This window comes from Littorina saxatilis, linkage group LG12 (genome assembly GCF_037325665.1).
Source record: "Littorina saxatilis isolate snail1 linkage group LG12, US_GU_Lsax_2.0, whole genome shotgun sequence".
Classification (NCBI taxonomy): domain Eukaryota; kingdom Metazoa; phylum Mollusca; class Gastropoda; order Littorinimorpha; family Littorinidae; genus Littorina; species Littorina saxatilis.
In genome coordinates, this window is record NC_090256.1 from 4,949,993 (window position 1) to 4,962,696 (window position 12,704).

The 12,704-nt window shown below is 40.6% G+C and overlaps 1 protein-coding gene and 1 non-coding gene across 2 annotated transcripts in view; one reads left to right on the forward strand and one right to left on the reverse strand.

Moving 5' to 3' along the window:
* The window catches only part of LOC138981109 (armadillo-like helical domain-containing protein 3), a 45,086-nt gene that overhangs the window by 24,532 nt on the left and 7,850 nt on the right, over positions 1-12,704 (reverse strand). The window contains exons 9-19 of the mRNA XM_070353945.1: positions 12,018-12,104; positions 11,620-11,676; positions 11,385-11,428; positions 10,906-10,969; positions 9,389-9,435; positions 8,429-8,504; positions 7,035-7,110; positions 6,641-6,754; positions 6,159-6,217; positions 5,772-5,837; positions 843-912 (exon numbers count right to left, since the gene is read on the reverse strand). Coding sequence (XP_070210046.1) covers positions 843-912; positions 5,772-5,837; positions 6,159-6,217; positions 6,641-6,754; positions 7,035-7,110; positions 8,429-8,504; positions 9,389-9,435; positions 10,906-10,969; positions 11,385-11,428; positions 11,620-11,676; positions 12,018-12,104 — 760 coding nt within the window. The remainder of the gene's footprint in view (positions 1-842; positions 913-5,771; positions 5,838-6,158; positions 6,218-6,640; positions 6,755-7,034; positions 7,111-8,428; positions 8,505-9,388; positions 9,436-10,905; positions 10,970-11,384; positions 11,429-11,619; positions 11,677-12,017; positions 12,105-12,704) is intronic.
* On the forward strand, positions 10,247-10,342 carry LOC138983401 (small nucleolar RNA U13). The gene has a single exon (XR_011461137.1). It is a non-coding gene; the product is annotated as a small nucleolar RNA U13 (small nucleolar RNA).

Genomic DNA, 12,704 nt, shown 5'->3' on the forward strand with positions numbered 1-12,704 from the left:
AATTCCATTGGTTGTAAGTAACGGTCAGAATGATTAGATAGATGTTAGGCTCATAAAGCTGATGATAACATGTTGTTTTCACTTTGATCGACAGGTTTAGATGCTGTTTAGATGCTGGTTAGACGCTCGTGTAGATGCAAGCTGGAGATGAATCGGACGCCAACTGAGAGAGAGATGGAACCGTGTTAAAGAACTGATATCACCGTTCACCCATCGCCGAGATATCCAGGGCATCATCATCGTCATTCACCTCATCGTCGAAGACATCAAGGGCATCCTCAACATCGTTCGTCACATCATCAAGGACATCATCATCACCGTTGAACTCATCGTCAAGACATTAAACTTTAAAGACATCATCTTCATCACCGACGCCGTGTATAAACACTCCGAGAGCTTACAGTCGCTCATTTCGGCAAGATCAAACCTCTCACGCCTGATCCTTGACCTGTAGTGCCGAGTACGTCGATGCATGAAGATGAGTAACCAAAATTAAAGCCGTTTTTCACTCATTGTAGTTGTGTTCGTCCAGTTGCTTCCAGTGTTTATTCTTTCTGTCGATACCTTTGACTTTGAGTCTGTCTATCGTTCAATTAAGTTAAAAGGAACCACGCATATCACTAACTATAAAAGCGAACAGCCGCCAAATAATCATACCCTAGACAACATTAACAAAATTCGAGATTCAATCTTGAAAGAGCCGGACACGTGAAAATCCTCCCATCGGATTGTGACACGCCTTATGCGCTGTAGCGCCTTGTCACCCGGAAAGTACGGTATATAGCATCAGTGTCACACTGTCAGTTCCCCCTCTTGAATAATCAAGTTTTTTTCGCACTCACCTAACAATGAACAGACGAGTGGTCGAAGGGGAGGACTGATTTCTACCTTTGCTTTTCTGTGGCGCATGGGCTGCAATTAAAAAACATAATAGTTAGGTCCAGATCCTTACTCCCGTGACCATTCTCTGGCTGCAAAGGTTTGACGATTGATTTGACTTCTACGGACCCTTTAGAACAAAATTAGACCCCCCTACACCTTCGAAAAATGCTGGCATTTTTCACCAGAGGCCAAAATCCAAGATGGCCGCCAGCGCTATCTGGAAAAATCAAGTTTTGAACCAAAGCACCTAGAATTATGTACAAAGACACTTTTTCGGGTGAGTTGACGACGAGGATTCCGATTCTGAAATTAGTTTGACGTTACGACATCATTTGGCCCTAATAATTTAAGATGGCCACCATCCAGTAGAGCGAGAACGTAACTTTTGTCCTTCAAGCAAACATCCTCCATAAGGATCTATTGCAGTAAAGCAATTGTTGAATGCATGACAAGAGAACTTAGTACACTTCTAAATAACCTCTGTATAATAACTGTAACATGAACAGTTTTCAGTTGAAACCAATTACAAACTGTCAATAATAATCGTTTTACTCTGAAAATGGCACTTTTTCGGCCCTTTCTTTGGACAAAGATCAGTTGATACACATTTAGAAGTCACCAATTGTGCTTTTATGTCCTTCCTTTCAGTGCTATGAAATCGATGAATCAATATGACATTGGTGAGATAAATTAGTCCGAATCAGAGCATGCTGCCTTGCTAGATTCTGAATCGTCATATTCCAATGCATTCTCCCTCCTCTGTACATCATCATCATCTTCCTCATTGCTCTCATCTTCCTCGCTCTCTTCAGCTGGCCCTTGTGCAGGTAGGTGCATAGGTAGGTGTATCGGGAGAGCAGGTTGCGTGTGGCGGACAGGGCAACAGCGACCACCCACCAGCTCGGTCGCATGCATGCATGAGTTTGACTCATTTCCGTTTGACCCTTCCTCACCCACCCTCCGCATGCTACAGTCAGCCATGCCTGCCTCTGATGAGCTGGTTGCGGATTTCAAGTCAGCCCATGCTGCAGGGGAGGAAAAGCTGACCAGCTTCTTGCGAGAGAGGGTGTTCAGTAAGAATACCTCCCTCCATGCACCCGTCCCTCTGAGCAAACGCTTGACGTTTGCCAAGATGCCCGACTTGGAGAAGCCCGGGGAGGAACTCAAGGCGAGAGCTGCTGAGATGGAGCGGAGCGCTCTCAAGGCAGTAATCAACCTGGTTGAGGTCAGTCAACTTGTGGACCTCTCTGAGTTGTTGGAACATCGTGTTGTCGAGGAGTGTGTGGCCTTATTCAACCCAAACGGCACATACAGGAAGACACAAAAGAGCAAGCTCATCCACAGGCTCTCTCTGCAACCTGTAGAACTGCAGGATCCCTACATCGCTCTCATCGACATGGGCATGATCTGGAGGATGGCAACGCCATCAACAGAGGATCGACAGACGCAAGATGGTACCCCATACACGTGGTCAGACTACGCCCACAAGGTGTCATCCATCATCATTGCCCGTCATGGTCATGCTGAACGTATTATATGTGTGAACGACCCGTACAACGCAACATACTCAACCAAAGATGATGAGCGAGACCTGCGGGTACAGGGTCAAGCACATGTCCCCAACACCTACATGAAATTGAGCGACCCCTTCCCCTCTGCCCACGCGTTCAAAACGCTGCTGTGTAGTACTAGTGTCAGCAACAAGGAGCGGCTACAAAAGCTTATATGTGACTACCTGAGAGACTTTGCACAGAGTGTTGATGCAGAGATTGCCTACTCTGTTGGCCCCCACTGCACCAACTTGTCAACCCAGCAACCATTGGAGAACTACAGCTTTGAGCAGTCTGAGGCTGACACTGTCCTCTTTTCCACATATGCAGTTCTGCGCGAATCAGGTTACAGTGGCCCTGTTGTCATTGATGCCGCTGATACGGATGCCTATGTCGCGGCTGCAGTCATCTCACAGCAGCTGCCAGGAATCCTCTGCATCAAGAGGAAGCAGGAGACGGTCTTCTGCCGTGGCCTGGTGACTGACGAGATGGCAGACTGTATTGTGCAGCTTCACCGTATGACAGACTGTGATGCCAACTCAGGTTTCTACGGCAAGGGTAAGACGTCAGTGTTTGACCGGGTTGCAAAGAGCGCTGTGGCCCGACGGCAACTCTTGAAGTGCGGAGATAGCCTTGACCCTGTGGAGGAGGTGCTAGAGGAGCTCTTCCAATTCACGCGACATGCAATCTATGACGACAACAAGAGTAGCACCATGGCTGAGGCCCGTGCAGCAAAGTGGAAGGCACTGAAAAACAAAGCATTCATCCGTCTGCCTCCAGATGCAGACAGCCTACGCCAACACTGCCTCCGTGCAAACTACTTGGCATATCTAGTGCGTCATCCCTTCCTGAAGAACCACCCCACGCCACTTGGAAACGGCTGGGAGCTGGTGGGTGGTCGCTGTTGCCCTGTCCGCCACACGCAACCTGCTCTCCCGATACACCTACCTATGCACCTACCTGCACAAGGGCCAGCTGAAGAGAGCGAGGAAGATGAGAGCAATGAGGAAGATGATGATGATGATGATGATGTACAGAGGAGGGAGAATGCATTGGAATATGACGATTCAGAATCTAGCGAGGCAGCATGCTCTGATTCGGACTAATTTATCTCACCAATGTCATATTGATTCATCGATTTCATAGCACTGAAAGGAAGGACATAAAAGCACAATTGGTGACTTCTAAATGTGTATCAACTGATCTTTGTCCAAAGAAAGGGCCGAAAAAGTGCCATTTTCAGAGTAAAACGATTATTATTGACAGTTTGTAATTGGTTTCAACTGAAAACTGTTCATGTTACAGTTATTATACAGAGGTTATTTAGAAGTGTACTAAGTTCTCTTGTCATGCATTCAACAATTGCTTTACTGCAATAGATCCTTATGGAGGATGTTTGCTTGAAGGACAAAAGTTACGTTTTCGCTCTACTGGATGGTGGCCATCTTAAATTATTAGGGCCAAATGATGTCGTAACGTCAAACTAATATCAGAATCGGAATCCTCGTCGTCAACTCACCCGAAAAAGTGTCTTTGTACATAATTCTAGGTGCTTTGGTTCAAAACTTGATTTTTCCAGATAGCGCTGGCGGCCATCTTGGATTTTGGCCTCTGGTGAAAAATGCCAGCATTTTTCGAAGGTGTAGGGGGGTCTAATTTTGTTCTAAAGGGTCCGTAGAAGTCAAATCAATCGTCAAACCTTTGCAGCCAGAGAATGGTCACGGGAGTAAGGATCTGGACCTAACTATAATGTCCAATTGACATTTTCTGGTAATAACTCTCAAAGCTAAATTACATGCTGTGGAAGAGATGTAATCCTGTTAGGTGAGTCAAGCTGTAAACATGCCAACAGCATTGCAAAGAACAAAATGCCAAAATGCAGCAAACACTAAATATGAAGTCTTTTCTTTTGAAAACAAGCACACCAAGCTTATTGTTTACCTGTGATGCTATCAATGTGAGTACAACTTAACTCATGTTCAAGGAATGCAAGTCTTCCACAGGGTTTTAAACCCTGATATTTATTTCAGAACATAGTCTATTAAGAGTGCTTCACTGTCACGTCATTGCACTGTAGACTGTGAGAAACTGATTGAAATCCTCTGCATAAAAGAAGCCTGATACAAACACTTTTGCTGTGAAAAGATCAAAACAAAGAACAGCAAAAGATAGATTCATTTTGTATGCAGAATCATTACTGCGTCAATACAGACCCTCCAATGGCTATTAACCTATAGCTTCTTTCTTGATGAAGGAGAAAACACATTCTCATTACATTTAGTCAAGATTTAACATAGATGGGGAATAATGGGTCGTGGTGTACCGTGTATGTATGTATTTGTGTATGTGCGTGTAGTTCGATTCAGAGGAAACTACTAGGCGAAACTTCACGAAACTTTACATAAACGTTCTTCCAGATAATATCCCCAGGACGTTTTTTTCTTTTTTGGGGATAAATGTCTCTGATGACGTCATATCCGGCTTTTCGTGAAATTTGAGGCGGCACTGTTACACCCTCATTTTGGGCGGGGATGTAGCTCAGTCGGTAGCGCGCTGGATTTGTATCCAGTTGGCCGCTGTCAGCGTGAGTTCGTTCCCACGTTCGGCGAGAGATTTATTTCTCAGAGTCAACTTTGTGTTCAGACTCTCCTCGGTGTCCGAACACCCCCGTGTGTACACGCAAGCACAAGACCAAGTGCGCACGAAAAAGATCCTGTAATCCATGTCAGAGTTCGGTGGGTTATAGAAACACAAAAATACCCAGCATGCTTCCTCCGAAAGCGGCGTAAGGCTGCCTAAATGGTGGGGTAAAAACGGTGATACACGTAAAATTCTACTCGTACAAAAAAACACGAGTGTACGAGGGAGTTTCAGCCCACGAACGCAGAAGAAGAAGAAGAAGAACGCCCTCATTTTTTAACAAAATTGATTGAAATTTTACTAAAGCTATCTTCAACAAAGGCCGGAATTTGGTATTGCATTTCAGCTTGGGAGGCTTAAAATTTCATTAATGAGTTTGGTCATTAAAAATCTGAAAATTGTAATTAAAATTATTGTTTAACATCAATCCAAAAATAATGTTATCTTATTCTTCATTATTTTATGATTCCAAAAACATATGAATATGTTATATTCGGTTTAAAAACAAGCTCTGAAAATTAAAAATGTGAAAATTATGTTAAAAATTAAATTTTGATTATCGATTTGAAAACAATTTACTACTTGACGGTTCCTGATTCCAAAAACATATAGATATGTTATGTTTGGATTAAAATCAAGCTCAGTTTTGATTTTTTTTTAAATGTTGATTGCAAACACAAAATCTGTTGTGTTACTGACCATTCTGTGAAGCGGAACCCTGAAGGTCATGTTAGCGTCATGCATCAGGGAGTTTGCATACTGGTCCTGGAAAAGTGTTTGAAACAAATTAGATTGAGCACCGGTCTTAAAAATGTTTACTTTAAAATGTAAAATCATATACAAAATTTATTGTAAAGCATAGGAATTACTGGCAGATTTAAAGTACCTGTCAGATTTGACTACCACTGAGAAATGACAAAAATTGGCTGATCATTTCCTGGTGTTATGATTCTGTTACAGGCATCATTGTGTTAATTTAATACGCTGAGGCTCATTTACCTTACACAGCCAACCACTAAATAACTAGGAAGACAGATATAAGATTAACATATTTCCAAACACGAGGCAAACACAGGAATAACAAACCTCTGATATGCAAGTCAGGATGATGAAACACAGTTTGGCATTGTTGTATCGTATGGAATCTGAAACACATATTTACACACTGATACTTTAGCCAGCCTCAGAAGAAAAAGAAACATAAACAGAGAGGCCTGACAAATGAAATTCACATTGCACAGACACAAGGCGTAACTACAGTCTCAACGAAAACAAACAACTGTCAAATTTATTTATTTATAAATCTCATTTTGACTATTATTTTCATATTTCACTTCCAATCATGCAGCTAAGCTGGCATTACTTTTTACATCAAGTGCACTATTTTCACACTTTAGCACAAGAATGTAGCTAAAAAAAAAAAATTTCTATCTATGAGTCAATGAGTCAGTTGTTATCAATAGTCTGAGGTTTGTCACACCACACTAACCTAACTCACATAAAGCAAGATTAAGCTGCACAAGAAAGACAGCTGACTACCACCAGCCACTGGTCACTGCATGACAGACCTTTTGTGTCTTGGATGACGATGGAGCTGTACTGTAGAAAGGTGACCAGCAGACTGGTAGGGTGCGAAGCGCTGGCTGTTTCCAGGGTCAGAGGAGGCGGTTCTTTGGGGTTGCCTGTAATATTGACAATCATGAAACCAGGCATATTATTTCATCTGTTCTGAGCAAAGGCAGCTTCTGCTGTGGAGAGTACAATTGAAATCAATGTGCTGAAAAATTGATGACAAATTAACTGGTAGAATTTCACTCTACTCAATGTCAATGGTTTGTTTGTTTGTAACTTCTCTTGTGAGACATCTCCTTTCAAGAAAACACAACATTTAACGAAACAAAAATTCATGACAAATGCTATCCTAGGATACAGTCCACGACAAGAGAAAATGCTGAAACTCACTGGTTGGATCGGCCCCTGGAGAGGAGGGAGGGCTTGGGGAGGATGGAGGAGTAGCTGGGGTGGAGGGTGTGTGAGACTGAAACAATTAGAATCATAAACAAGTCGCTTAAGGCGAAAATACAACATTTAGTCAAGCTCAGTCGAACTCACAGAATGAAACTGAGCGCATTGCATTTTTTCCGCAAGACCGTACACTCGTAGCATCGTCTGTCCACCGCTCGTGGCAAAGGCAGTGAAATTAACAATCCAGAAAAGCGCAGTTGCGGTTGCGCTGAGGAGGATAGCACGCTTTTCTATATCTCTATTCTTTTTAACTCTCTGAACGTGTTTTTAATCCAAACATATCATATCTATATGTTTTTGGAATCAGGAACGGACAAGGAATAAGATGAAATTGTTTTTAAATCGATATCGGAAATTTAATTTTAATCATAGTTTTTATATTTTTAATTTTCAGAGCTTGTTTTTAATCCAAATATAACATATTTATATGTTTTTGGAATCAGAAAATGATGAAGAATACAATAAATGTAACTTTGGATCATTTTATACAAAAAAAGATTTTAATTACAATTTTCGGATTTTTAATGACCAAAGTCATCAATTAATTTTTAAGCCTCCAAGCTGAAATGTAATACCAAAGTCCGGCCTTCGTCGAAGATTTGCTTGGCCAAAATGTCAATCAATTTTATTGAAAAATGAGGGTGTGACAGTGCCGCCTCAACCTTTACAAAATGCCGGATATGACGTCATCAAAGACAGTTATCGAAAAAATGAAACAAACGTCTGGGGATATCAAACCCAGGAACTCTCATGAAAAATTTCAGGAAGATCGGTCCTGTAGTTTACTCTGAATCGCTCTTCACACACACACACACACACACACACACACACACACACACACACACACACACACCACGACCCTCGTCTCGATTCCCTCCTCCATGTTAAAACATTTAGTCAAAACTTGACTAAATGTAAAAAGAAACAATTAAATTTTTTTATGATTAACAACATTTAATAGTAAAATGTCATATCAAACTCAACTGATTTAGGATAAAAAATAACACCCAAAGCAAATAGACTGCTAATGTTTTATATCAGGAATCAAAAAGGATAAAATGTTAACATCTGCATAATTCTTAAATGGCCGATTTTTCTGATCTTTCTTTATTCTTGCTCTCCTTGAAGCATGACACAAAAATCTCTATCTCAACATTAATTGGTTTTTATTTTCCCAATGATTGGAAATAAATGTTCCAGAATTATCAAAAAAATGAAAAAAACGTCTGGGGATATCATACCCAGGAACTCTCATGAAACATTTCAGGAAGATCGGTCCAGCAGTTTGCTCTGAATCGCTCTACACACACACACAGTGTTTTAATACTTACATGTGTTAATGCTGTGATGAAATTTCTGTTGAGATGAATTGCTTCATACAATGCCAGCAGAAGAGAGTCTTTTGCCCTGTGACAGGAAGGGAAAGCAGATTTGAAAATGGATACTGTAATGTCTTGGGGTTGTTATGCGGACAAAACCAACGAACACAAGAAGGGTGAGGTGCAACGGTTTATTCGGTGAACACATGGCAGGCTCCCTGTCGGGAAGTATCAGTGCGCATGACTGATCCAAACATTGAACCACGATAGTACATAGGTACCGCAGATACAATGAACTGGTCAAAGGGAGACAACAGCATGCTAGTCATTATAGATACTTACAGACAGATGCTCTCTCTCTCTCTCTCTCTCTCTCTCTCTCTCTCTCTCTCTCTCTCTCTCTCTCTCTCTCTCTCTCTCTCTCTCTCTCTCTCTCTCTCTCTCTCTCTCTCTCTCTCTCTCTCTCTCTCTCTCTCTCTCTCTCTTTGTATGTAAATTGATTATATGTTCTTACTTTCATTTTATTATAATCATGTAGCAGTAGTTTTCTTTACTTGCTTATTCTTTAGCAATTTTAGACTAGTCCCTCTTTAGGGCAAGGGCCAGATGTAAAAAAGCAGATCACTGCTTACTCTATTACCCTCGTTAAATAAAGAATTGTTGTTCTCTCTCTCTCTCTCTCTCTCTCTCTCTCTCTCTCTCTCTCTCTCTCTCTCTCTCTCTCTCTCTCTCTCTCTCTCTCTCTCTCTCTCTCTCTCTCTCTCTCTCTCTCTCTCAGGAACAGACACTAGCTCTCTATGGCTCTTTCATGTGAACAAACTTTGTGTTTTTGATGAAATAACTGTTCTTTTGCTCGTATGCTCTGATGCTGTTTTCATTACATGTATGATCATTACCATCCTGTTGTTACAGTTATTATCATCATTATATCATTATTATTATGTCTGTGACAAAAACACTGCATGTACATACCTCACCAACTCGATTTGCCTTTCTTCAGGAACAAACATGTTTCCCACCTGTGAAAAAAAAATGTAAACTCAAAATTACAAACAAAACATTCAATTAACTAAAGCTTAATCATGCGCATATCACTCCTAAACACAAAAAATCTTCAATCCTGTCATCTCAAGGGCTTTTACGTGAATTTCATCACACGCAGCATATTTGCAGGTTTCATGAAAAAACACTCTTGTTCAGAAAACTTTTTGAACCATCTCTGCTTTTACAGAAATTAACCACTAGGCTCTATCTAAAACAATCAATTGATTTTTTTTGTTAAACACTTCAAAAACAAAACAAAAAAATGTGAAAATTGTTTCTAAACCAGAGACCATAAGCTGAGAAAGGAAATAATCAATTTGCCCAGTCATCAAGGGAGGTAACTCACCCACACACAGTCAAGTTAAAGAAAACATAGCTGAACATGCGTGCACATATGAAACTCATACCAATCTCGTCTAACTCTTTCAATCAGATGAGAGAGAAAAAAAGAGAAATGTATCAAGAAACAGGGAGAGGAAACTGTGCAAGCCGAATTAGGCAAGCATCTTCTCCTCTCAATGAACCACTTTTTCTTGTTGCAGCTCACCCTGAAGTGTGCTTTTGTGACATACATCAAGTAAGCTTTGACTCAGGTGTTAATATCAGTTGATAGTAATTTCACAACAATTTTTAAAAAAGCAATCCAATTTGACTGCTACGAACAAACCATAAACCTGACACAGCTGTTTGTATAAAACTATCTTTTTTTCACATGCACATCAAGGCACCATGAAACTCTCACATGCTTCAATGTATCCTGTGTGTTTTCGAACCACAGAACAATTGATCCTTTCGGTTCAAGCATATGATGAATGGGGACTCATGCCATTTGCATGATAGTGCTAACCTTTCTGTTACGCACAGGCACCTACCCATCTGATCCTGAATTGAAAGTAATCTTCAATACTACAATAACCAACTATTAACAAAACAACACGAAATACATTCCCCATGAAAGTGATACTGCCTCATACCTGTCTAACCGTGTTTCAATATCATAATCGGACTGATAGAAGGAAGAGAACAAATAAAATAAAATCCTAACCACAGTGATGCAATACACTTTTCTCACAAAATGGTCATGGTCATATGAAAGGGAAGTAATAGTTAAAACCAGCTCATAGAGCAAGTGCCAGCTACCGGTTGTTTCCCTTTAGTTGGAATTCCAGTGAGCACTTGTATGATGAACAAATACTGCTAAACTAAACTGGCTGCATATCCCATGTGTATTACAACAGTCAAGGGGTTAAACACTTTGGAAAGGGGGGGAGGAGGGGGAATACAAAAGTGCCAGTTAGGTTATACATGTTGCAACCATTATGTATGTGCGCACATGCATGTATGTATGTATGTGGTGTTACACTTTAACATGTTTCCTGGAACACACCATTCGTAAATACCCCCCCCCCCCCCCCCCCCCAATCCAAGTGTTCTGGAAGCATTACCATGCTGGCAAGAGCTGAAAACCATCCTCCGGTATGGACTTCTGTGCTTTGTTTTTCATATTCTCTGAGGGAGAAAAGGAAAATAAGTAAGCACAACTGAAACACAAACCAACAAAACTCAAAACAGCACGACAGGCTTAAAATTAAATCTAAATTGCATTTATTTTTTCATTTATTTTGTTCATGTAATTAACTTTGGTAGAAAGCAAAATCTTAAACGCTCTGACAAGACTATTTCTGGAGACAGAAACTTTCATATCAAACAGGGGAATGCCTCCTAAAACTGACATTCCTGGACAAACTGGGTCCTTGACATTAATACCATGACCAAAATAATAGCTTGGAAATATAGAAATATCTTGCGTCAAGGAATTTCAACCATCAAAATGGTGAATGATTACAGCCTTATGAACAATGAATGAAATCAGTCATACTCTGAATGGTGCAAAAGTACTTCCAGAAGCAAAAATTATACCAACCGGTTGAAGTCAGCCAAGAGGACAGATATAACTTGTGCATATCCCTGCAAAGAAAAACACAAGCATTCAAAATAATTCTTAACAACAAACTCACCATACATTTATACTCTCTCTCTCTCTCTCTCTCTGTCTCTGTCTCTGTCTCTGTCTCTCTCTCTCTCTCTCTCTCTCTCTCTCTCTCTCTCTCTCTCTCTCTCTCTCTCTCTCTGTGAACAAAAATATTTGTTGCACATACCGTCAGCGCGAGTTCATCATCCAGTATTGACAGCTTGACAACGTAAGGATTTGCAGACTGAAACATATGTTTACAATATAAATCAGCCAGCAGTCCTTCAGATGGAAAAAATGCTTCGATTCACACAAACAAGGCAAAGCAGCACAAAGGCAAAAGAACACAAGCAATCAGGCCTAAAACTCCATATTTTCAAACAATTGTAAGCCTTACGTTTCATGGAGTCACATAAGAATAGCACTAAGCTAAATTGTTGACAATCATTATACCTTCTGTATCAAAAAAGCTTAGTCTTGCATGAACGAACATTGTACAAGCAACATCATCCCCCAAAGAAAATGTCAGTGAACAGATACCATACACTACTACTGCCAATGAGAAGAAACTACGTTTTCACTGACCTCATATTTTCTGTACTGCACCAAAAGTGTCAGCACAAGGGCGGCATCATGCCCAAGGAGTTGTCTCTGGGTAGGGTGTCCTAAAATCTGTTCATGAAACACAGAAATCATCATAGCATCATGCAATTACATCTCAAAACAGTTATTTAAACAAGCTGGTGAACAAATGAATACTGCCCCTGAGAATAGGTGTTTGATCTGCACCCCCACCCCGTTTAAGACCACCCACAAATCTGAGAAAATCAGAAGAGGATCAAGTCTTATTTTAAAATGGAGATAAATCTATAGATGTTATGAACAGACAATCATGCAGAGAAAGCAGGGTCTTAAAGAGAAGGGGGGGGGGGGGGGGGGGGGGGGGGGGCTTAAAATAGAGTTCCCACTGTACTCCTCCTTTGCCCACAAAGTTGGACACTCTCACAGTTATCATCAGTCACCACATCTATTATACACATGTAGTGACAGAAGTGCATTGTAATCTAATCTGAAGTGTATGGTGAACTTAGACTGCAGTACAGAAATATATATATACATATATACATCTTGAACAGTTTTGCTAAAAATGACCTCACATTAAAATAACTTGACAAAAAATGACCTCACATTAAAATAACTTGACAAAAAGAAATATCATAAGGAATGTCTATATATAGACAGCATTATTTTCTCTAAAGGGGTTCATTTACA